Source organism: Halichoerus grypus, chromosome 7 (assembly GCF_964656455.1).
Source record: "Halichoerus grypus chromosome 7, mHalGry1.hap1.1, whole genome shotgun sequence".
NCBI lineage: Eukaryota > Metazoa > Chordata > Mammalia > Carnivora > Phocidae > Halichoerus > Halichoerus grypus.
The window spans coordinates 117,897,523-117,924,723 of NC_135718.1; the positions used below are offsets into that span (position 1 = coordinate 117,897,523).

The window sequence follows — 27,201 nt, forward strand, 5'->3', positions numbered from 1 at the left end:
TATCACTGAAACAGACTCGAATCTCTTGACGTTTGTCTTTTCCGATGGGGTTGGTCAAACTCCTGCCTTGTGGATTAACTTTAGGAGGAATTTGGTGAACGTGACTAGAAGGGTTACCTTTTTGATGAAATTTCTTTGGGGTTTACAAAAACAGGATAGCAGCAACTCTTAAGTGTGACCAAAAGCTGGTTTGTTTGTCACTCTTTCTCACAACATTCAGTAGGAGGTATTCCTGCCCAAAAGAAATCACAGTAGCTCTTTGCAGACACTCAGGGTCTCTTCCTTTACTACCAGCCATAGCAGCTTCAGCAAGGAGATGGAGATAGAAGAGACTCTGATAAGCTTGTCATTTAATCCTTTTCCAAAAAGGCAGTTCGGATCTCTCTTCCTGGAATAGGAGGAGTTTCAGTTTCTGCCTACCTCTTCCTGGGAGAAGAACAAAGAATTGCCCTTTAAATCTAGCTCAACAAAGCCGGCTCTCTATTGCTCCGGACAACTGGGCCAGCACGCCTGACAAGTGCCCTGCTTCACTTCCGTAGACCACCCCCTTCAAGTTACTCTCTCTCTTACACTACCACCAATTTTCTCTGCCTCTCTTTCTGAGGTGAGATACCTGGATCCAGGGAAGAAGTCATGTGATTGGGACAAAAAGTGCCAAACCATACCATCTGACTCTGTGTCACCACTGCCGTAAATCTTGCCAAAGAGGAAGCTTGTTCTCCAGCTTCCTAGTTACTGTCCTTGAGAAAGTAAGTGATGGCCAGTCACAAAAACCTGTAGTACTTTGCTTCCCATTTCCCCACTGCTATTATGTTTACAACTTTATTTAGAAAGAGCTGACTTCACAGCTTTTGCCATTTAGGAACCCTTCAGCATAAGGACTTAATATGAAATCCTTAAAATGAGCTGAGGAGACATCAAATACTCAGAAGTCCAAATTACCTAGACTGGTAGAGGTTAATGTCTGCATTAAATAGGAACAGAAAGTATCAATTTTGTGCTCTGATTACGCCTGCCAAAGAACTGAGTCAAATAAACACATAACATATGATAGATGAGGGCAAGAGGGGTAGAAATACCACCACAGTGGTTAAGAAAGGTCTAAGAAGTGAGCAAATGTAGGTGTGTCCTAACCTCTTTTCACCTCTCTGTGCTTCTCTCTGGACCTTCAACTCTCCTTTTCCAGTGTAGAGCTGACTGAGAAATAACCTTTTAATATTTCATTCTATTTATAATTTTTATAGCCACATAACCACTAAGGGCTATGCTGCTGAGCCCGTACATGGCAGCAACCCAAGTATCTGGTATTACTAGAAAAAAAAAAAAATTATAAGAAAACAGTTAAGTACCAATTTAAGATTTTCACTAACCTTGTCTTTCTACCATGTTAGTTTATCAAATTTCAGTTCACTCTGAAAAATAGAAAGTCCATCATATGCTGCGGAGCTTAGAACTCACCTACTACTTCATTCAATAGGTAAGGGAATAGGTCTAGAATATTGTGATTCGATTAAGGTAAAATGCTAGTTTACTCACAGAGCTAGGACCAGGACACCACTCAAAAGACTTGCTATTCTTTTCCACAATCCTCAAAGAAAGAGCTTGAAATATTAGGCTTCATTTTCGAGAGCTTTAGCTATATCAGAGGTTAAATCAACTACTCTTAAGAAGAAAAATGATCCAGCTTATGAAGCATGCCCTATGTGAGTCTAATAAAGATCCTATAAGGGGTCACTTGCTAAAGTGAAGAGCCTTTCAGTACTACAGTCAGATTTCTTTCTGCTTGGACTCATAAGTATGGGCAACTGAATTCAACAAAGCCGTATTAGGTATGGGGTCCTAACACAGTGTTTTTGGCCATAGCGTAAGTATTGTTTATAAATTTTATACTCTTCAGTACATGCATTATATGAAAGCAAAACTCAATCATGGTTCACAATGACTGAAATAAGACAGGATAGAAAAAACTTGAGGGTCAAAATACAACAGAATTTGTAGCTGTTTTAAAATGTTTAAAAGGCAGGTTTAAATATGTTTTCAAGAGTTCAGTTATTATAACAAATAAGTTGAAAAGTTCTGTGTCTCAAAAAGTCTTAACCCATGTAATGGTTAAATTGCTAAAATAATGGCATTCTTGGGCACCTGGGTGGCTCAGTTGTTTAAGCGACTGCTTTCAGCTCGGGTCATGATCCCGGGGTCCTGGGATCAAGTCCCACATTGGGCTCCCTGCTCAGCCGGGAGCCTGCTTCTCCCTCTGCCTGCCACTCCCCCTGCTTGTGCTCTCTCTCTGTCAAATAATTAAATAAAATCTGAAAGAAGAAAGGAAGAAAGAAAGAAAGAAAGAAAGAAAGAAAGAAAGAAAGAAAGAAAGAAAGAAAGAAAAAATAATGGCATTCTTTTTTACTCATAGAGAGCTCATCTCTGTTTCTATGAAATAGAAATGACTGACTTTCATATCCTTTCTTACGATAGGTGACATTATACTACCATGTTACTGACCACCTGGTGGAAAAGCTCTCTTATAAAGAGCACCGTAAAATAATAGTCAGTGACACTGGTAATTTCATATAAAAATATAAAATCAAATCAGAGTAGGGACTTGAACAGATGTTTATACATCCATGTTCATAACAACCAAAAGGTAGGAAACACCCAAATGTCCAATGACAGATGAATGGCTAAACAAAATGTGGTCTCTACATACAGTGGAATATTATTCAGCCTTTAAAAAGGAATTAAATTCTGATATATGCTATAGTATGGATGAACCTTGAAAACATTACATTAAGTTAAATAAGCCAGACACAAAAGGACAAATACTATAGGATTCCACTTATATGAGAGACCTAGAAGAGTCAAATTCATAGAGACAGAAAGTAGAACAGTGGTTACTAGGGGCTGGGAAGAAGGGGAATATGGGAAGTTATTGTTTAATGGGTGCAGAGTTTTCAGTTTGGGATAATGGAAAGGTAATGGCTGGATAAAAATGGGAATGTACTTAATGCCAATAAACTGTATACTGAAAAGTGGTTCTATGGTCAATTTTATGTTAGGCATGTTTTACTTCAATAAGAAAATCACATGAAAAATACACAGTGGCAAGTTATGTTTGGACCTACAGGCCATATGCTCAAAAAAATAAAAGTTAAAAACAACAAAAAAGCAGGATCATCCAGAGCATTAGAAATACTAATATTTTAATATACATCATCAAATAAAAACAGACTTGGGTCTGTCACCCCAAAGCCATATCCTATGTGTTCCTTACTGTAATAATTCATGTCCACCATGATTACGGATGACGTATTTACGTTAAGTTCCAACCAGACATACAGAGAGAAAGAGGGAACTGAAGCAGCAGACCGGTCAACACACTGACACAGCAGTCATCTGTCGACAGGACCGTCCTGAATCCAAGGAACCAAAACCACGTGGCAGGGCTGGGAGCTTCACCTCAGCTGGGAAGGCCTACTTTCATGTCATAGGGCACTTCTGGAAGGAAGCTCTGCCACGGGTAGCTCTAAGTACTTGCAGATTTCCTACTGGTCCTACACAGGAAGTCATTCTTTAGTCTCACCTGCGCAAGTTCCTGTTATGAGGCCAGGGAGGGCTGGTGAATTGAAACCCAGTTCCAGGGAGTGATGTCATCTTGATTGTGCTTTGATCCTGGTGACCTGCTCCCCATCCTGGTGTTGTTGCAGTCCTTCATCTGAGGTTCAGGTTATAAGGGAACCAGAAGGAAAAGGGGGAAGTAGGAAAATAGAAAAAGAAAAAAATGCTTGCACATTTCCTTTGTTTCACTAAAGCATTTTCTGCTTCCATTTACTTTGATGGCAGGACCTAGCTGACGGCAGATGGAAGCTGTAGAGATGCTCGTGGAGAAGGAATGGGCTCCCATATAGATCTCAAAACTCAAAGGATTAAAATATATGGAAAACCTTCATTATTTCTGATGGCTCCTAATTCCGAAAAAGTGACTTTTTCTTTCTTCGTTGGATAAAGTTTTAAAAACAGACATTAATGCTTTAGAAACATTTGTAAATTATTATAAACAAGGCACAAATGCAGGAGCTACCTTAGCAACACACAGAAATAACAAATAACAAATGTCTGGAGAGGTATGAATACTCATATTCTTTCTGTATCATGTCAAGTAAATTAGGAGGTCAGATCTGGAAATCCTGTCACTAAGTAATAAAATAGGATTGCCATTCAATTCCATTTAGATGAGATCCTTTGGTTCTTACTACACTAAACCAAAACCCTAAAATGAAGTTAAGCATAAGAAGCAGCAGAAATTGCTAAAATTCCAAGATGAAAGAAAGAGAGGCCTTTCTAAAATAAAACAAAACAAAAAACTTAAGCAATTAAATGAAGGAGAGATTTCCATTTTTATCACATTTATTTTATAATCATGATTTCTTAGTCCTTATTAAGTTGATACAATTTGGGGAAATAAATACTCCCTTCCCTTTTTGTTGCATATGTACGAGTGGAGGAAGAGGGAACAGAATATGAGAGAACAGGCAACAGGTGTAGGGAGCAGAAAGATAAAGTTGAAGAGAGACGGTGTTTCTATGAACCCTTCCTAAGCAGTACCAACCAACAAAGTATACGAAGTTGGCAACGTGAGCGTTTTCTTCTCAGTGGACTTCTGAAAGTATGAAATAATATGGAACCACATTCAGCATACATTAATTATATAGCATCGTGGTAGATGTTTTCTATCAGACATGATGTATATATTCTTCTTTCCTCAATTTTTAAGCTCCATAGATGACACTATTCATGAAGCACTTTTAGTGTATTATTCAGCAAATATTAATTATGATCATATAAACCAATCTTGCTTAGCAGAAAGCACTATTAGCTGCCATGTAAAGGTCCTCCTTTCAAGTAACACTTAAATGTACACTTGGAGCTTTCAGAGGAAGTTCTTGAAGGGCATTCCTCTTTCAGTTGGGTTTACAACTCATCTGCAACACTAAATGCAGATAAAATAAAGATCACACCTTGTTTAAAGGTTTGCACATAAATGCCCCTTGCAAATGTAGCCAATATCTTGTCCAGAGAGTAATGGTAAAGAAACTGTTCTCTTCCAGCCTTTTTCTTCCCCCATTTCCTCTAAAGGTCTTCATCCCAACGTCTCGGTGCTCCATCGGTGAGTGTGAGGCAGGGCTGCCTCCGTGCTGGAGCTGCCTGTCACAGAGAAGGTCGGAACGTGCGCAGATAACCCTGCCTTACGCTCATCTCATCAGTTCTGCCCAATCCACAGGGGTAAAAAATGGATGAGATTTGATATCTTCAACACCAGCAACTCCAGCACCAAGACGCTCCACAGGGTTGAACTGCAAGAGCTACAAAGGAAGGATTTAGTGAGTAATAGGAATCCAAGTGGCGAATCAAAGGACAACAAAAATATAGGAAAGGAAAGAACTGCTCGATTCAACCCTAGTGACAATGGACTTGATTAATAGCCAACCGACGAGATTTCCTTGAAAGGGAGCTATGTCTAAAACCACTGTAGCTGTGGGGTGGTGGGGGATATCTGAGTTTATGGCTTTTCAACTGATTTTAAACATGACCTTGAGTAACTCACTTTGGTTCTCTCAAACTCATAACAGGACAGTTACACCTATCAATTTCCTATTCCAAAGCACACTGTGACATTAATTAGATATTGCGCCAAAATCTGAGACGTCCAGTTACTTCTTTCATGGGCATGCTGAAATAATGTGTCTTGAGACTTTCGTGCATCCTCATGTTTTGTTTTAACAGCTTTACTAAGGGATAATTTATATAGCATAAAATTCATCTGGTGTAAGTGTACAATTCAGTGATTCTTTTTTTCTTTTAAGATTTTATTTATTTGACAGCAAGAGACACAGTGAGAGAGGGAACACAAGCAGGGGGAGTGGGAGAGGGAGAAGCAGGCTTCCCGCTGAGCGGGGAGCCCAATACGACGCTCAATCGCAGGACCCTGGGATCATGACCTGAGCCAAAGGCAGACGCTTAACAACTGAGCCACCCAGGCGCCCCCAATTCAGTGATTCTTAATAAATGTAAAAAGTTGTGGAACCATCACACAATCCAGTTTCAGAACACTGTGATCACCCTAAAAAGTTTCCTCATGCTGTTAGCGTTGATCCTCACTTCCATCCCCAGCCCTAGGCAAACAGTGATCTGCTTTTAGTCTCTATAAATGTGACCTTCCTAGATATTTCATGTAAATGGACTCATAAAATATGTTGCCTTTTGTAGTTGCCTTCTTTTACTTAGCATAATGTTTTTCAGATTCATCTATGTTGTAGCAGGTATCAACAGTCTGTTACCTTTTATTTCTGAATAGCATTCCAATTTTTGGATAGAACACATTTTGTTAATCTACTCACCAGTTAATAGGCCTGTAGTCTTTCCAGGTTGAGGCCATAAAGAGTAATATTGCTATTAACATTCACATATATGTCTTTGTGTAAACATATGTCTTCATTTCTCTCAAGGATGTTTCTAGGAGTGAACTGCTGGGTCATGTGGCAAATTTATGTTTAGCTTTTTAAGAAACTGCCAAACCTTTCTAAAGTAGCTGCACGATTTTACATTCCCACCAGCAATGTATGAGAGTTCCAGTTTTTCTACATCCTCACCAATACCTGATACTATCTTTTGATTACAGCCCTTTTAGTGGGTATTAGTGGCATCTTATTATGATTTTAATTTGTATTCCCTAGTGAGTAATGGTGGTGAGCATCTTTTCATGGCCTTCTAAGTCATTCATAGGGCTTCCTTGGTGGATCTTTGCCCATTTTTATACTGAATTGTCTATTTATTTAGTTATAAGAATTTTTTTTTTAAGACTTGATTTTAGGTAATCCCTACACCCAATGTGGGGCTCGAATTTATAACCCCGAGATCAAGAATCGTACGCTCTACCAACCTAGCCAGCCAGGTGCCCCTATAAGAGTTCTCTATACATTCTGAATACGAGTCCCTATTAGTTACATGATTTGAAATATTTTCTCCCACTCTGTGGCTTGTCTTTTCATTTTCTTACTGATATCTTTTGAAGTATAAAAGTTTTTAATTTCAATGAAGCCCACATTATCAACTGTTTTCTTTTATGGATGTTTCTGGTGTCATATCTAATAACTCTTTGCCTAACCTGTCAAGAAGATTTTCTCCTATGGTTTCTACAATTTTTAGTTTTAGCTCCCATCTATGTAAGTCTAAGAGCTATTTTGAGTTAATTTTTGAATATGGTATGAAGTAAGAGCCTTAGTTCATTTTGGTTTTAGCATGTGACTTATTTGATTTTCCCAGCACCATTTGTTGAAAAGACTATTTTTTCACCATCAAATTCTCTCGGCACCTTTATTGAAAATCAACTGACCATAAATATAAGGGTTTATTTCTGGAGACTCAATTCTAACCCATTGATCTATATGCCTATCTTTGCTCTAATAACACAAAATTTTTTAGGAATTTTCTAGTTTCCCAAGGTGCAAGGTGAGATTTTCATTTGAGACCTTTCTTCTTTTCTGATATAGGTGTTTATAAGCCATAAATTTCCTCAATAACTGATTTAGCTGCAGCTGATAAATTCTGATATATTGTGCTTTCATTCCATTAAAAATACTTTCTAGCTTCTCTTGAGACCTCTTCTTTGATTCATAGGCTATGTAGAAGTGTGTTGTTTAATTTCCAAATATTTGTGGACTCATCAGATCTCTTTCTGATTTCTAATTAAATTGTTATGATCAGAGTATGTTGTATGATTTTAATCCCCCTTTAATATTGAAGCTTGTTTTGTGGTATAGCATATGATCTATCTCGGAGAATGTTCCATGTACATGTGATAAGAATGTATTCTGCAATCATTGTTCCATATATGTCAGAGATGGTGAATAATGTTGTTGAAGTCTTCTCAGTATCCTTGCTGATTTTCTATCATTTATCAAGAATGAGGTATTGAAGCCTCCATTTATTATTATTGGATTATCTATTTTCCCTTCAATTCAGTCAGATTTTGCTTCACACGTATAGAGGCTGTTATTAGAGCATATCCATTTATTGTTATATCTTTCTATGTACTGACCCTTTATCACTATGAAATATCTTAGTTTCTAGTAAGCCTCCTGTCTTCACATCTATTTTGTCAGGAATTTAATATAGCCACTTCAGCTCTCTTATGGTTATGTTGGTTGAGCGTCTGACTCTTGATTTTGACTCAGGTCATGATCTTGGGGTTATAGGATCAAGCCCCACGTCGGGCTCTGCACACTGGGCATGGAGCCTGCTTGGGATTCTTTCTCTCTCCCTCTCCCTCCCTTCTCTAAAAAAAAATAAAATTTATCACAATCTACTTCAGATTAAGACTAACTTAATTCCAGTGAAATGTAGAAACTGTGCTCTAACTATAGCTCCATTCCTTCTGCCTTTTGTCTATTACTGTCATATATGTAATATATTACATTTGTATGTTATAAACTCAACAGCATGTTATAATTAGTTTCAAACAATCTTACGTCTTCTAAAAGAAGTTGAGAAGAAAAATGAGAAAAAAATAGTCTTTTTCGTTGTCTTTTTCATGGACTCATATTTTACCATTCCAGTGCTCTTCATTTCCTTCTACAGATTCAAGTTACTATGTGGTATCGTCATTTCCTTTCAGCCTGAAAGACTTCCTGTATTATTTCTTGTAAGGCAAGTCTAGCAATGAATTCTCTCAGTCTTTACTCAGGAATTTATTTCATCTTCATTTTTGAAGGATGATTTTTGCTGGATATAGAATTCTTGGTTGATAGTTAACTTCCTTTTGGCACTTTGAATATGTTATTTCACTGTCTTCTGTCTTCTCTTGGTATTACTATTATTTATCATTATTATTGAAGTATAATTGACATACAATGTTATATTAGTTTCAGATGTACAAGTATTGATGCAACAATTTGTGCTTTACTCAGTGCTTACCACAGTATGTATAATCACCATTTGTCACCACACAGTGTTGTTACAATATTACTGACTACATTCCCTATGGGTACTTTTCATCTCTGTGACTTACTTATTTTATAGCTAAAAGTGTGTACTGTCTTCCAACGTTTTTGATGAGAAGTCAGACATTAAGGTCTCCTTGTATAAAGTGAGTGGTTTTTCTTTTGCTGCTTTCAAGATTTTCCTCTTTGTTTTTGTTTTTCAACAATATGAGTAGGTGTATTTTCCTAATTAAAGTCCACTGAGCTTCTTGGATGCCTATCAATGTTTTTCATCACATTTAGGGTGTTTTTTTAGCCATTACTTTTTCAAATACTTTTGCTCCCCCTTTCTCTCTTTCCTTTTCTGGGACTCGCTGGTACATTTGATATTATCTTACAGGTTTGTGTAGCCCTGTGCATTTTTCTTTTTTCTGGTCTTCCCCCCCACCCCCAGATTTGTTCATTTCTATCATTCTATCTTCAAGTTTATTGATTCTTCCCTCATCTATCTCAAATTTGCTGTTGAGATGCTCTAATCAATTTTCCCCCTAGTGAATTTCAATTATTGAAACAATAATTATTGTTATTATTGTATTTTTCAACTTGAGAATTTCTATTTGGTTCTTTTTTAAAAAATATAATTTATGTCTCAATGAGAATTTCTATTTGCTGATTCACTGTTGTCATACTTTCCTTTAATTCTTTAAACATGGTTTCCTTTTAGTTCTTTGAACATATTTATAATAACCACTTTGAAGTCTGTTTAATTCAACCTGGGGACATTCAGAGTCAATTTCTACTGACTGCTTTTTTCCCTGCATATGAGTCACATTTTTTTGTTTCTGTGTATATCATATAATATTTGCTGAAAATGGGATATTTTGGATGACATTTTACCAACTCTAGAGTCCAACTTTTTTCCCCAAGAAGACTATTATCATTGCTGTTGGTTGGTTTGTTCTTTGTTTGGTAACTTATTTCAGCTAGATCTGTAAATCTGCTCCTCCCATCACTTTGTAATAAGCAACTATTGCTATCTCTGCTCACTCCTTTTTCCTTGTTTTTATTTTTGAGCTTCACTTCCTAGGGATCACCCTGTGTGTGCATAGCATAGTGGTCAATCTGTGACTGAAAAGAGGTTACATTAAACCTCAGCCCCTAAAGCTTCTGTCCTCTGCCGATGCATAGGAGAACACATTAAAAATTTAGGCCCCTTACAAATCTCCCCTGGATTTTACTTTCAACTGGGATCCTTCCTGCTCCTATACACAGGCATGCAACCTCAGGGTTGGTCCTCGTGGCCTGCTTCAGTCTGGAAGAAACTTCACCCCTGACCAAGCAGAGAAAAGAGAATGGGAGCAGCCCAGGCAAAACTGCCACAGAGTCCCACTCTTCTTTCCCAAAGTTTGGCTGTTTTTCAAGTATAAACACTTTTCAGATTGTTGTATCCCTTTGATCAATATCCAAAGCACTGAGATGGTTGTTTTTGCCAATTCTGTCCAATGTTATAACTTCCTTTCTCAAGAGAGAATTTGCCAACTTCCTTATATGACTATACAGCCATTCGAATTTGAGAATATTCTTATAGTAAATATTTAAATTATTTCTTTTCATTAATGTTTCTATGTATTCAGCCAAAACTTCTGTTTCTTCTCTTTTTACCTTTATTTCTATTTTTTTCATTTATGATTCATTAATTCAATTATTTGTATGAAAAATATCAATTGATTTCCTATTACGTGCCAGTCCACTACTTTTTTTGACCTTTTCACCTACATCACCAGCAGTTGCCTCACCCTTACAATAGCAACCCTATAATTCAACACATGCTTCATCAAATACAAATTACTATGTATTATGAACCTTCAGTATTACTCTATCAATAATAATGATATAAAACATTTATGTGACACTCACTGTGTGCCAGGCATTATTCTAAGTGCATAGCATAGTTTAATTAATTTAATTCACAACAACTCTATGAGTAGCTACTATTCTATTCTCTCTATAGATGAGAAAACAGAGACTCAGAGAAATTAAGTAACTTATTTAAGATCATACAAGTAGAAAGTAGCAAAGATAAGATGTGAATTTAGGCACTGTGGTTCCAGAATCCATGCTCTTAAACATAACACTACACTGCCTCATGAGTATGTAATCTTTTGCAAATGCCAAGAATCTACTACTTCACTTTAATATTACCAAATACACAAGAGGTGTGAAGCATATACTTCAAAAGACTGTACTCAATCTTTTCGCTTGAAATTATTGTATCTAGCATTCAAAATGACTATTGTTTATTAAAGCTAACTGCTCAAAGAATTTTAATATTAGATACTGCTAAAAGGTGTTAAGTGAAAAGCTGCTATTATAAAACAAACATTGTAAGAGTATCCTAAATGTATCAAATCCATTTTCAAAATCTGACAACTCATGTCTAACGGACTGAAATGTGGAAGGCACCAAACAATTTAATATAAATTTAAAATATCAAACACTGGTAAGAATTAAATATAACTACAGCATATTTTTTAATATTTCAGTAAACATATGAACAGAAAGAAAATTCTTTCTTCTTGGTTACAATTGGCTTTTCCACCCCTATTCTTTCCAAAACATGACCTCATTATGAAATTCCAATAAAGGTTCCTATTTTGACTTTTACTAAAGCCAACTTAATTAGTTCATGGACTTTGCTACAAATCTGTAATTATAAATCTACAGACAAAAGTGTAATTGTCTTACCCATGACTCTCTTGTTTATCCTGCCATTTTAAATACTATACCAGGCCTAAGAGAGACCACACAAAGACTCTGTTGCTTCAGCAAACGTGTTAGCGGCCAGTGACGAAACCAAGTTAGTCACCGCCAACGTCCCTTCTCCTGAAGAATATTCAGGCAATAAAGCTGGGAGCAATGAAGACATAAAGATTTGTTTTGAAGGTCTTTTTCTCATATAGTATTTTTCAACTAACAAAACAATTGTGTCACAATTTGTGAAGTACAAATATACATGCTCTGAGGATTTGTAAAATGTAAGCATCTTCCTTTTAATTGCATTTAAAATGTAACTATGTCTACTTTAGCACCATTCACATGACTGAGATGACTGAACCATGGGTACAGGGGATTATGAAATCTAGGAAGAAAGCAAGGAGCTGAAAGACAGAAGAGGGGGAACTCTCCCCAAAGCAGAATAATTATTTCCATATAAATCATTTTGTGATTTTTAAAAAAAAAGACCCCTATGACCTGTGAGGTAGTGGAAGAGGAAAGTCAAAATGACAAATTGCTAATCATGCCAGGAGACCCCTTTTCCCTTTCCTGATGATGTTTCCTCAACATGAGTGGTAGTTTCCTTAGGCAGGCCAATGACAGAAAGCTGATTTACTATATAATATATAAGTATCTGTATCGGAGAATTTAACAAACTTTAAGCCAAGATTCCTTCATAACATAATTTCTAATAAAGATAGGAGCAGCAGACCTTTATAAATTGTGTAGGTAATTCTATTCTCAGTTTTATATAATAAGGACTTTAAGGAGGGAAACAAACAAACAAAAAGCATTTGCTAGCCTTCCTCAAATTATTTACCAAAAAAATACTTGGAATTTATCTTGTTGTGCCACAACAAGTAAGATGAAATCAAATGAGTAGCTGTCCTTTTTTTCCCATTAGAATGAAACGTGTTCTATATCTTTGCATTACCTCTTAATCCTTTTGCAAAGTGCTCAAGGGTATTCTCATCTCATTATTTCCAACCTGGTTATGTTTCTTTACGTTTTACATTCTCTGGGAAATTTTAATCTTCCTAAAGCACAACTCTGATCCTTTCATTCTTCTGCACAAAAACTCCAAATATCCTTTTTTTTTTTTTTTAACTGAATTAAGTATGATCACTCTTCCCTGGTGATCATGATAACAGAACCTCATAAGAGAATTCCAACTTACCTTTCCACACCCATCTACTACTATTACTCATTCCTATATTCACTCCTCCACTCCAGATAAACCAAACTTTTGATTTCCTAATTTGGGTCTTTTGGACTCCTTCCCTCTTTCAAGCTGTTCTTTCCACCTAGCTATTTCTGCCACATCCTACCTTGTCACACCAAAATTCTAGAGCTCCACAAAAATAACATCCACTACACAAAAACTTTCCTAATACTATCACTGCATCAACTATAGCCCCTCCTTATCTTGACTTGCCAGAGTAGTTTTTAAGCTTCTGACAGCTTTGATCCAATCCATCCGTGATATAGTTATTTGTTACCCTCATAGCTTACGGCACTATGTCTTGCATATATTTGTGCATGTATTTGTTGAATGGAACCCAAATCACTCTTCAAGAGAATACTAGGTAATTCTCTTCTTAGTATATTCCCCACTGCCCCTTTCTTAAAAAAAAAAATAATTCGGGTTTCATGAAACAAAAATGATAGTTATTGATCTTTTTCAAATCACCTTTTCCCTTTATGTTTCTCATAAAACTATAAGGATCCTAGGCCTGACAACTCTTGCTGATTTGCTGTGAGTCTATCATTCCCCAACGCTAACAACCCTCAGTATACTCTCCAAAACTCACTATTCAAAATTAGAGGAGCATTTTAAATGTGAGGAATCAATTTAAGAAGCTCACTGGAGTTCTAAGCCTACCTCTGGGATACTGAACTTTAATTATCAATAGTCTCTTTCTTTAAAGCCACCGAAAATGCACTAACTGACATCAATGCTCAACTTCCATCAATGGATGAAGCTAGGAGTAATCTAACTTGGCAAGATTTTCTAACACCACTTTTCTCCAAAGCAACCTGAGTAGCCTATTCCTAAGTTTCTAAATATGAATTAAAGACTGAAAATATCCAGTCAAAAAAAAAGAAAGAAAAAGAAAGAAAGAAAGAAAGAAAGAAAGAAAGAAAGAAAGAAAGAAAGAAAGAAAGAAAAAGAAAACAGCCATCGTACATGGTTACAAAATGTAATAGCAGAAACAGAGCAGCTCCAGACAAGCTAAAAACGATACTTAAATCTCATACCTACACAAACATGTGAAATTGACTAAACATTAGCCTGGATTTTGGAAAAAAAAAAAAAAAAAGACTTAAACACCAATAAGCTTTAACTGTTCTCTCTGACCTCACTAATACTTAAATAATAGCAGAAGCCTAACCATACACAGTATGAGTTCTGAATCTGTAATTAGTAACGAGTCTTTCTTGCCCCAAACTAATATCTTTAAGGTTTTATAACTATGGATTCTGCTAATTTGCATGGCTGATATACTTGGCCAGTAGAGGTCAATTAAATTACCTGTTGTATGAGTGAGCGAGCCTCTTCAGAGACACATTCTGGCATGTTCAAAGTAGTGTGAGTATTTATTCCTGCTGGATGGCACTCAACCAGAGTCTGAAATAATCAATCAGGTACACTTCTTATCCCAAATAACATCATATTCTGTTCTATCACAGGATTTATGGACAGCAAGTATAGAAAGCTCAACAACCATCTTAACTGGAGGTGTAGTAATCAACACAGTATCTCCTAAGCGGTTCAGGCCAAGGGCCACGAGCCTACAGAACTTCTAACTGAAATGAAGGCAATCATCAAAATCACATCATAAGCTTTATGCTGCTAGCCCTCTTCCCTTAGTTATACAGGGAATGGCTCATAACAGAAAAGTTTACCTTACACACAAAAACTAAAAAGGGACTTGGTATCTCTGAATTTTTAATGTTCTGAAAAACCTTCTAAGTTTAGAATTGGTTAATAATAACACTTTATATATTTATAGCACTTTATGATTTAATTGTACATGTAGATGATCTGTAATAATCCACAACAATCTTAAGAGTTCAGTATTACCTACATATTCAAGGTAGATGACTACTTACAAAAGTAGGACTGCTGATTTCCTCTGTTTTCTTCCCAGGAGGCAATGTGCACAATACTCTATTAAAGTCTATTAACCTCAAACATCTTACTTAAGTTATTGATCAGAGAGAGTATAAATTCTGTCCTTAAGCTAGAACAGATAGGAAAAATTTACAGTATTGAGAAAAAAGGTAATGTTACCTTTTATATCTACATTAATTTTCTAAAATGAGAATTCCCTCCTGCTTTCCAACAAGATGTTTAAAACATCCAGAGAATCTTAATACATCCTCTTACATGAACATTACAGATTTAATGCTGTTAAAACTGAATCATAGAAAATGAAGAAAAAAAATGTTTAGTCATATATCTACGTGCTAACATTATGACATAATGGAATTTTATTATTTATCCAATATAATACTTAAAAAAAAAATCTGGAATCTAGATAAACTTGCATTTTTCTGCTTTTTTTAATAAAAAATCAAAGGTTTTCTTATTTAGTTTCTGATCTAACAACTAAAGGCAAAGGTTAAATGTTCTCAATTTGAAATCAAGGTAGCATCTGGGTAAACTTATTAAACGTCCAGGTCACTGCTTACCTTGCCAGTGAGAAGTTCAAAGAGGACAGCACCCAAACTCCACCAATCACAGGCTTCTGTTTCTTCTGTGATTGCTCCAACCTCTAAACACACCAAAAAAGGTTGATATTAAAATTCCAAAGGTCAATTCAACTTTCAAAATTAACATGTATTAGCAAGGTGACCTTTTTAATGCTGAGTGAGCATATACTAAATACTACTGGGCTTTCAAAATTCCTGAAAGTTACTTATCCCCTTTGGTCACCTACTGTGGTTGCATTTTTTTTTTTTTTTTGATGCAGTCATATATTAAACTGAGACATTTGTTCTTTAGTTGATAGAGGGACACCTTCAAGAAGCTACACTTAAAAGTTGTATGAATCTACCAGATCAGCATTTTGCTTAATTTTTCAAATTCAAGAAAGTATAGCCAACGCTGCCTCAGGGGTCATTTTTTGTTTTAGAAATAAAGACTCTAGGTTCAGAAGGAACTTCAAAAATTACTTAAACCAGTAATTATCCTTTTAATTACAGATTAGAAGCCAGAGAGGTGAAATGCCTTGTCCAATGTCATATAGTAAATCAGCAGCAGAACTAAAACCTGATTTATAATACCATCCCTCTCCTATATAATCAATTGTTTTCAACCAAAGGAGGAGCATGTGAAATGCAAATTTACCCATTTTGATATTTAGAAGTACAAACAGATGTGTTGTTTTAAGCCCTAACTGAAACTACTGGCTAAGATAAGGGTGTTTAGAATATCTACAAATCACAGTTTTATCTGCGTTAGCCCTATCTTTCACCAGCACGAGTTCCCAAAATGCAATATGAGTTTTCAGGTGTCATCTTCAGGTTTCTCCACAAATCAGCAACACTGATTTTACCAGTTCTGAGGCTTTTAGCCCTTACATCTATTTGATGCCTTCTTGTCTTTTCCTAACGATATTTGATTAGTCACTAAGCCAGTCAATGTCTACCCTTTCACTTCCATTTGGCTGACACAACACACTTAATATTTGGGTGCAGGGTAACCCACGACTCATAAAAATAATGTTCAAAAGTTTTTAAGTAGTTAGGTCGGAAATTGGAAATAACTGAAGTGGTGCTCACGTCCCCAACCTTTTAACCAATACTTCGTAAATCTACTGCATAGAAGAACCACGAAACTCAGAAAACAGCCTGAGCTTTAAGCCTTGGAGCAAAGGTCATGTGGACCAGAAAAAGAAAACAGAGCCATTCCTATGGAAATACTGAAATTCCTCCTACTCAGTACTATCTTCCATATCCCAGTACCTACCCTCTTCTGGAACTCAAGCAGCCCGTGAAGAACTACATCCCTCCACACTAGCCCCACCCAGTCTTTCCTCCCGGGATGTGCTCTAGGCCAAATCACAACCTCCATTCTCTCTGCTCTCAGCCAGGTGGTAAAAAGAAAACATAGATTTTTTTTTTTTTTAAAGTTTTATTTATTTTTTTGAGAGAGGGAATGAGAGAGAGAGAGAGCACATGAGAGGGGGGAGGGTCAGAGGGAAAGCAGACTCCCTGCTGAGCAGAGAGCCCGATGTGGGACTCGATCCTGGGACTCCAGGATCATGACCTGAGCCGAAGGCAGTCGCTCAACCAACTGAGCCACCCAGGCGCCCAAGAAAACATAGATTTTTAACCACTCAAACTACTGTGTGAATAACCAAAAGTCTCCTAAGCCTGCTGAAGTCATGTGTGTTTATAAAGTAGCAGCTTATTTGAAAAACTGAGACCTGGGGCACCTGGGTGGCTCAGTCGTTAAGCATCTGCCTTCGGCTCAGGTCATGATCCCGGGATCCTGGGACCAAGCCCCACATCGGGTTCCCTGCCCCGTGGGAAGCCTGCTTCTCCCTCTCCCACTTCCCCTGCTTGTGTTCCCTCTCTCGCTTTGTCTCTCTCTGTCAAATAAATAAATAAAATCTTAAAAAAAGAAAAAAGAAAAAACTGAGACCTAACAATAGAAATTTAATTATATATACATTGTATATATATTTGTATGTGTGTGTGTCTATGTACCAGTGTGTGTACACACACACACACATCAATATGATGGAATATTACTACATAAACATTTTAAATGATGTACTCATATAAAGTTTAAGTATATAAGTAAATGGGTACATTAAATTAAAAAAACAAGGTATAAAACAAGAGAATTCTAATTTTAGAAATATATATTTAAAAAAAAGACTGGTGAGAAAAGATGACAAAATATTTTAGTGATTTGCCTCTGAGGGGATGAGATGTTTATTTTCATCCTTATACTTATGAACCTACATGAATAGCTAGGTGGCGCATTTTTTTAAACAGATAGCAAGAAGACAGGAAAACATTCGGGTGTGCTGGAGCAGGAAGATGAAGCTATGCTGGCCAATCTTCCCTAAGAGTCTGCCTCCACCCTCTCCCCACAAACATAAATGTATTATATATGAGCGCAACCGGGACTGGAAATCAGGAGGCTTGGGCGAAGGGCCCCGAGGAATCCACTGGATCTCATCTGTAACAGAGGGTTGTAAAAGGGTTATACCTGAGGGCCTCTCACTTAAATTTAGCTCTAACTTCTATGACTTTATACTCAAGGATTTCCTAAAACAGTGATTCTCTTGAAGGACAACTCTTTGGGAGCTCTCATTCCAAGTACTTATGCTGCCCTTCCCAGATTCAAATTCACTGTCCCCACCACCTTCCTAACCTCCCCACAGCGAGGACTGTCACCTTCGGAAGTGTGCTCTAAAAAACTTCAGGAAGGGTCTAAGTTCTTAGAAACTTCAGAAAAGTAAAAAAAAGTGACCATAGTCCAGTCATCAAATATAATTTCTTGCACATTTCCTTCCAGTCTAAACCAAGCAATGGATTACATCATTTCCCGGTTTCAAAATTCTGAAATGGCTTCTCACTGAGCATGAAATAACACTTAATGCCTTGCTTATTCAGGAATGTATATATTCAGGTCTCAACCTATCATATTCATTCAACCAACATACATAAGCAGCACAAACTAGGCACCATGCTAGGCCTTGTTCCTCCACGGAACTCCATTACCTGGCCACATTGCTAAATCATGTGAAACTAAGATTAAGCTTTCCCACTAGCATAGTTAATGGTTTTATTTTTTTAATATCTTTTTGCTCAAGAATTTGTTATTCTATTTTCTTTACTCATCATATAGTAGTAAGTACATATTTCTTAGTTTCACTAAGGAGAAATCAGTTCACAGCTCAAGACCCAAAATGACTGACCAGCCATGAAGTCTCTCACTGTCCATGTAGGTCTACTGCTTTGCTCACACTAGGCATGCATTGCAATCAGAGTTGCAACAATAAGCCCGCTGCTAACATTTTTGACAGCTTCCAATATGTTAGGAACTATTTAACATTTTACATGAATTATTTAAAATTCCCAAGCAACCTTATGGAGGAGAAAGAATATTGCGTTTGTGTGCCCAAGAAAGAGGAACATCTGACCCAGTCAGCTCAGAGAAAATTGTGAAAATTAACGAGATGTTTTATAGGGTCTAACAACATGCCCTGAGGAGCTCTAGACTAGAGCCACCCCCCAAATTTCCTATTAGAATTGAGCAGAGGGCTGCTGAGGGAAGTCTATGTAAGATAATCAATGGCTAACATAATTTATAAAGGCACTGTTTTATTCAGTGAAAGATCCAAGGTGTCATCCCCAGTGTAGCCTAGCCCCTCAAAGGCTACATGTTATGCCTATTCTCCCGTATCACTGCTGGGAATGTGCACCAGGTGAAATGTATCACTGCTGGGGGCAAGGGAGGGCTGGGTGGTCCTTGAAGTTACGGGGTTAGCACAGTCCATCTTCCTGAGCATCAAAGATTTTCATATTTGTGGGAGTGGCTGGGATATTGTTTTACTAGTAAAGGAAACACAGATCTATTATGGACCAGAATATAAAATTTGCATAGATTTACAAGATAAAAAGACTTCGGAGAAACTTCAGGATCACATTTCACTTGTCCCCTAGGGGAGCCATTTCATATCACCTCTACAGACAGAAGTACTTGGGTAGAAAAGTTTGAGAGGCCCTTCATGAGACAGACAAGGTGTATTCCTTTACTGGTTTCTGTGAACTTGCTCAACTAAGGAATCTAAGAATGAGGTTCATTGGTTTTATGCTGCTTTGAAAGCCCTCACAATTTTCTGCCAGAGTCTTTAACAGGTAGATAATGACCAACACACTGCTTCAAATGTGGATGGGCCCCAATGTGAGCAAGGCAACCCAGGCAGAGCAAGAGAACCAAGTAGGCCTTATCCGCCAATGACCTCCCCGTCCTCCCTAGGCTTGCTATCTGCTCCAGGAGGCACCGACTGGCAGCCGACATCGCTGTGGGTTTTCCTCTAGCACTGCTGAGTCTACTTCTTGTGCTCCCCATTTCTCTTTCCATCTTTCCTTGATCTTCCTTTCCTCTTTCTTCCAGTGATAGCCAGCTTCTTTTCCTCTCCCCTTACTTGCTCTTTCTTCTCTCCTCTTGGGGTTACACTTTCTGATCGTACTCAGGCTGAAAGATACTGCTCATCCTAATCTAAGAAAAACTGCTTCTGAAAGTATGAAGGTGCCTAGCCTGAATGCCGTCTTTATTCTGATTGGGCCAGTAAAGAAGGATAACAACTTGGAAAAGGTAATTTTTTTTCATGGACATCTGGAGAAAAGACACTAAACAAGTTTTAGATCCATCCTCATAGAATGCAGCTTGAAGCTTTCCAAAATGGCTCTATATTAAGCAGGGATTCATTAATTAATGTGAAACTGACACCATGACCAACTGACCTTGATTTTCAGAGTCGACTCAGAAATACAACAAAGAGTTCTGTATTTAGGTAAGATACAAAGAGAACTTCTTAATGGCTAGGAAATTTAAATATTACAACAACTGAAGTAAGTACTTGTGGAATTTCTTCTTTAGGATTTCCAAACAGAATTTTCTTCTTTTTTTTTTAATAATCAGAATGAAGGATTTTGGTTGTCTTTTTAACATTGTTTAAGGACCAATCATTCTTATATTAAAAAGTAATGATATGGGGCGCCTGGGTGGCTCAGTCGATTAAGCATCTGACTTGATCTCAGCTCAGGTCTTGATCTCAGGGTTGTGAGTTCGAGCCCCACACTGGGCTCTGCACACTAGGTGTGGAACCTACTTAAAAAAAAAAAAAAAAGGACATACTCTGACATCGCGTTGCCAAAAAGAAGCCTGAGGCTGTGTAACTGTCAAAACAACTGCTCTAAAACTGCTGTACTTGCAAAATCTATACAAGAACTTTAAGCGTAAACCAAGAGAACTGATTTATATATAAAGCTACATGACGGGGGCACCTGGGTGGCTCAGTCGTTAAGCGTCTGCCTTTGGCTCAGGTCATGACCCCAGGGTCCTGGGATCGAGCCCCACATCGGGCTCCCTGCTCAGCAGAAAGCCTGCTTCTCCCTCTCCCACTCCCCCTGCTTGTGTTCCCTCTCTCACTGTGTCTCTCTCTGTCAAATAAATAAAATCTTAAAAAAAAAAAAAATCTCTAAAAAAAAAATGGCTACATGATGACTACCACAAATACTAGGTGAATAGTCATGTATATGTATCTAATGTCAAAAGCAGAGAATATAAAGAAATACCAAATAAATCTGTGAGACTATTTTAAAAGTATAACAGTGAAGCTGAGAAATCTTGTTAAACTCCTACCTTGAATTTTTTAAATCTCTGAAAAAAAAAGCAGAAAAATACTTTAAAGGATAAATTTACCACTGTTTTGTCAATTTTCAAAATATTTTTCCTCTAAAATCAATGTGTAAAGCTTCCATACATGCCCTTCCCCCACTGCTACACTCTGTATTTGCAATTTCCAGGGAGGCAAAATAGTATCTTTATTCTCCACAAATGCAGCAATACTTACTATAGTATAGGCATTAAGCAAAGTGATGGAGGGGAAAAATAAACTATTCCCTAAGAAAACAAATTCTCAAGGTTATTCCCACAAAAATTCAAAAAGAGATGTCGTGTTATCAAAGAATCCTGGATTTTTGTCTTTGAATCAAAGAAATGTACTGACGGGGCCCTGGTCATGCTACCGTTTGACCCTGGCTGAGTACATCATACTAAGCTTACTCTGAAAATGAGGATAGCCAGATCTCTAACATTCTTTCTACCTCTAGTTTTATGATCCTGAAAGTGTTTTCAAAAGCACTCGTGAGCCTTTCTCAAAACTTCTTCTCCCTCCATTAACCTAAGATGCCCAAAGAGTGGGATTATGCTAAAATGACTAGCATTCCTCAAACTTCCTTTTCTCTTTTCTATCCACAGCCACTACTCCCTTTCCCTAAGAGACCTGGTGACAAACGAAATGAATCAGTGTCACTCAATCTAATCATTATCATCTTTTAATGTAATGGCAACATAGAATTGGCCCCAGATTAGATTTCAATCCAACTAAAAAATTTTTAAGGACATCAAATATGTGAGAACTGTTTAGTAAAATTCGAGAATTCTCATTTTAGCACTATCAATTCTCACATTCTAACACAATATAGACTCTTACTGATTCATACTAATAATTCAGACATCGTATTTCACAAGTGAATAAACACATTTAAATAAAACAATAAAGATATCACAACATAAAATGTGCTTTGCCTACCTTTGTTTTACTCATGTTTAACACCTCATAGAACACTCTTCAACAAGCCAAGATATTTTTCAGAAAAATAATGCTGCCTTGGTAACCCATATTGTCAAAGGGCTCGCTAAAACATAGAATAAGAGAGTTTTACAGTCCTTATGATAATCAGTCAATTTACTAAGTCTCCCTCTTACAGCCAAAAATAATAATGTTAACCTGACCCCAAAACTGTAGCTATAATAATCCTTGCTCCTGAAAAATAAAGAAGCAAAAAAGCAGAAAGCTTGGACTTTAGAAATCATAAAGTGTCTATACCTGCATGAGAAGTGAATGAACAGAAGTATACACTTCTTTCAGACCATGGAGAGACCATGTGATCCCCAGGATTACTGAAATCATAACATATACTTAAGTACAGGCACATGTCCTACCTCTTAGGACTAACTACATAGTTTAAACCACATGGATTTTGCCAAAGACATGACTCAAAAATAACCAAAGATAATGATAAAACTATGCTAGAAACTGTACAGAAATTTGAAAAAGCTAGAAAATGCATTAAATAAAGACCAACCTTTCTACAAAGCTTGACAAAGATGAATCACCTTGCATTTAAACAATTTGGTACCCTCAACATCCCGAATTCAGAATTTACTTTTCTTTAAGGGTTTGTTACATTCAGACTGCTTGATAAATAAGGGAATCTGATATTCTACATTTAGTTCTTTGATGGATTTGATAAAACACACTTTCAGACTGATGACACCACTTGATTCTGTTCCCTGGTTTTTCACCAAGGCAGACCCACACAGGTCATCTCATCCTTCCCCTTTACCCTTCCTAACAGCACAACTGCCCAGGCCCATTGCAAAAATCTCCAGACAACTCTATAACCTCCCTCTGGCAGTATGTTCTGTTGTTGCTGTCTTCCTTATAGGATATGGTAGGAAATAACAGTAGATTCAGAATTTTCTTAGAAGAGAATTTCACATACAGAGAAATTCTATTTTCATTTAGAACAAGTTTTTAAATATTTCTCCCAAACTGTTTTCTTAACACTTTTTTAGTAAATAGAATCTTAGAAGCCTCATAGTTCTCAAAGTTCTAGTAACTGTGGAACTATTAAGAGAGCATATAAAATTCAATGAAAAAGCCAACAATTGTTTCAAATAAAGTATTTATGTAATAGTCAAATTAAACCAACATTTAGATGCTAGAAGAATTTGTCACATAAATGATATAGCACTTTATCCAAATATCAGAATGATGGAAAAATTTTAAAGGCACAGATCTATGCAATAAATTAAAATGATAATCTGTACTAAGTATACTTTGGGGGGGCAAGGGGAGATATAGTTTTCCAATGCCACAGAATTTTTAAAAAATTGATTTTAAGTATCTAACTTTAAGGATTACAATTCTCACTTCTGGAAAAGAAACGTAAGTAACACAAATACATTAGCTTTTAGAATAAAAGAGAGCGTTTTGGTGAATAAAACAATATAAAAATTAATCCACAATGGCCCTAGATAGGAATAGAAAAAAGGAAAAAAAAAAAAAAGGAAAAAAAAATCTGGTCTATCATTAGTGACATACTTGGACCAAGGAAAAGAACATCTTTCTTCTGCAATGAGCATTCCATGTCAGCTAGAGCATGGAAACATTAGTACTGTGTTCCTACACAGACAATCTTTCCCTGCAGCATCTGTTGCTAATTGAAAGGGACTAGAATTACAAAATTCTAGTCAATTTCTCTCACCAGCTCTTGCTGTGTATAAAGATTTTCTATGCAGGGGCTGAGCATTAGTCTTCCACTACAGCTGATGGCTAAAGAACAAAGAGAAAGAAACACAGAAGAAAGAAATTTTTTTTAAATCCAACAATATATGGAACTAAATGGTGAGAAGAGAAACAGCTAAGCACATCTTTTGTTAGTGTGGTAAATTACAATTCTATAAATACAACTATTCACCTATAAAGGTCTATTAACATTCTAGGTAACCAATTGTATATGTCTTCTGTTTGGGGAGTCCTTTTTTTTTTACATAAGTCTTCAAAATTAACTGTCAATACTATACCAATTATGTCTTTTATTTCTAGCTCCTAGGCACAGGAGGCACTTAATAAGTGTTTGTTGAATAAATATATCCATCTTGTATTCTGCAGCACTGTTCATTCAAGGCGTTCAAAGCATCTACAAAGGCCTCATCACATTCATTTTCCTTAAGTCCCATTGAGCATAGAGATCTACGTCAAGTCCTTTCACACTTTTATATGTGGTAGGCTAGAAAGTTTCAAACATTATCTAAAGCACACCCTGGCTGCTGGATGAAACACAGATTAAAGCCGGGTGAGAATGGAGGTCAGTCAGTTGATGACTGCGGTAGTCCCGGCAAGAGATGCTGGTGGCTTAAAGAGGGTGGTGCAGTGGACGCCTTCCAGTGCTCCCCTCTGCAGAGCGCAGTGACTGCCTCGGTTTGTTCTGAGGGGATGGCACGTGGCAAAGGAAAAAGCTGAAAAGCCCTGGGAGCAGGAAGAAGACAGGATTGGGAGGTAACTCAGGGTTTCCCGTGCCCCTGTTCAATGTGAGGAATCCAGGCACACAGTCCTGTGAAAGGTGCTAGCAGTGCGTAAGCTGGCTACAGTATCTGGCTGCTAGTCTGGTGAGATCATTAGTATCAGTTAGTATTCTTTTAATGTCACCAAAAAAAATTCACTTAAGTACACTGGAGGACAACTACACCTCTTAGTTTCCCAAGGGTATTTAGATATAGAGACAATTTTTTAAAAGTTTCCACAAACAAGACAAAATGTTGCAACTGAAAGCAAAACTAAAAGCCATATCAACTAGGAGAATAAAATTTCATTTTAATTCCAGGGCTGAACTGTTTCTCTAATACCTATAAACTAAATTATCAAAGTTGAGACATTTAACGCTTCAAAGTCTGAAGGTACACAAGTGTTCAAAAGAACATGTATTTTAAATGAAATAATTTGGACAGAAGAAATGTACTTGCCTAAGGTCTCACATCTCTTAAGCGGATCTTAATTCTCAGAGTGATAGACTAGCTAGAGCCTGGAATTTGCACTTTGCTCCCTTTTTTCCATATTTTATCCTACTTTAGAAAATACTGGCTGCCCACTTCTCCATTCTCCATTCCATAAAATCTTCCAACTCTGCACTCAACTGATGATTCAAATGCCTTATTTGTTGAGTAGGGTGTATGAACTACTTAAAAACTGCCAGTATGACACTCCTCACATTCATTAGAGTATTATCCAGAGAAGGCCGATGAGAGAGTCTAGCACTTTCGAGAGAGAAGAGTGTGCAGCGGCTAGCGCCCCGCTCTTCACAATGCCACAAGGCGATGGGAGAAGCGTGCAGCTCTACCTCTCACACACTTGTTTTCTTGCTTCATCCCAGGCTCTAGCGTTGCTGCCTGCCACCACCTCATTATTAATCCAGTTGTTTTTCACATATTTTAATTACCTGAAACCCTGGGCCGGTTGTATTGTGGGGTCTTGGATGTAAGGACACATCGCACTCAGGGAATTCAGGCTGGGCTTGACCAAAGACTTAATTCTGCTTTGTTCTCACTACCCAGCTCTGAATTTCTTGTTGTGCGGGTGACCTGCCAACCACGTTCTGAGCTTTCCTGCAATTATCTGCCTAAGTTGCATCAAAACTCCTTGATTTAACTTGATTCAGCATTCCAGAGCCAAGAATTACCTGTTCAAGGGAGTTTATAGGTATCATTACTATACCATCTTCTTGTGAGATAAAATAAGAAATGGGTAACTACCATATGACTTCTGGTTGACTGATTATAATTATAATTCTGAGCTCTATACAATCTTGCTTACTCTCTCACCCTGCATTTCTAGTAGGAAAAAAAAAGAAAAAAACCAACAGCATGCTCCATTTTCCATTGATCATATCACAACTGCTCCATTCTGAATAGCCATCGGGTGTCACAGTGTTACCCAACCAAAGCCATTAAAGTTGATTGATGAGAAAAAGGCTAACTAAAAATTGTGAAAATGACAGCCACAGTTCCCACCCCCCTCTCTCCACTGCTGTTGCGTGTTAGGCAGGCAGACCTTCATGCACTGCTATTAAAGGAGCTTAAGGAATCCCATTTGCTCTGTCATCAATTTTTTAAAACCTTAGCATTTTTAAACATTTATTTGAAGGAAGAATTTGTGAATAATTGCTTGGAAGGAGTAAGCCCTGGTTACTTCATGGAGATTCAAACTGACAAAATTTTACATGGTATAGAAACTGATCAAAGTAGCTAGCCAATAGCTCTGGTACATAATGTTTAAGCATTATCTCTTCTGCATTAAACATCAGAGGTAAAAGTTCATTTTCCTTTTTACAATAATATGGTAGTGAGGCTAAGTAACTGAATAGTTGCCAAAAATCAACTTAGACCTAAAAATCAAGAAGCATTACAATGCAGCTATTACTTAAAACTACACGTATCTAGTCTCATGTTCCTATTTCTAAAAAAAGAATCCGTCCAAGATCATAAAGAAAAAGGTTTGAAGTAAATAAGAGGTTAAAACTAACTTCCTCTTAATAATCTAAAGCTTGAGGTAACCCCCACTCCCTAGTAGATCAGGTAGTATTATGAAACATACAGAGATCTTGTATTTCACCTCTTCTGTATGAAAACATTATTAACTGACTCTTAAAAATTCTCTAGTTCTAACGGCCAAAGAATTTCTTCTCCTGAGAAGAGCTAATGTGTGATTCACTAAGGTGCCAAATCACAAAGATGGAACACTTCGCCATTACTCTGCCTCATTCCCATCAGTGGGAGACAAATCACATTTTGTCCTGATGAGAAGTATGATTTCAGAATGGGTCTATTTCAACATGGAGTGACCTTAACACAGAGGTGAAGGTGACTGGGCCATCACTGGGGGATTTGTGAGAGATCCAAGATACATCCTACCTAGGGATGGATCCCAAGGTTCCAGACCTTCAAACCAGTATAAAGCAACTCTTTAATCTTTCCATCAGGAGGGACTTGCCTGGACAAGATAAGATTTGAGTTGACTGGAAGCTCTTTTTGTTTATCTTAATATGACTCTGTACTCATGGCACAAGTTTCATCAAT

The 27,201-nt window shown here is 37.2% G+C and overlaps 1 protein-coding gene across 8 annotated transcripts in view; it reads right to left on the reverse strand.

Annotated features, from left to right (window-relative positions):
• Positions 1–3,180: 3,180 nt before the first annotated feature.
• RPS6KC1 (ribosomal protein S6 kinase C1) overlaps positions 3,181–27,201 on the reverse strand; it is a 190,741-nt gene continuing 166,720 nt past the window's right edge. For 7 of the 8 annotated variants that reach the window (XM_036101797.2, XM_036101795.2, XM_036101793.2 and 4 more), the window contains 3 exons: positions 15,444–15,526; positions 14,281–14,376; positions 3,181–5,357 (listed from right to left, as the gene is read on the reverse strand). In XM_036101797.2, coding sequence (XP_035957690.2) covers positions 5,247–5,357; positions 14,281–14,376; positions 15,444–15,526 — 290 coding nt within the window. In that variant the 3' untranslated portion in view covers positions 3,181–5,246. The remainder of the gene's footprint in view (positions 5,358–14,280; positions 14,377–15,443; positions 15,527–27,201) is intronic. The other variant, XM_078078121.1, reaches the window with a different exon arrangement.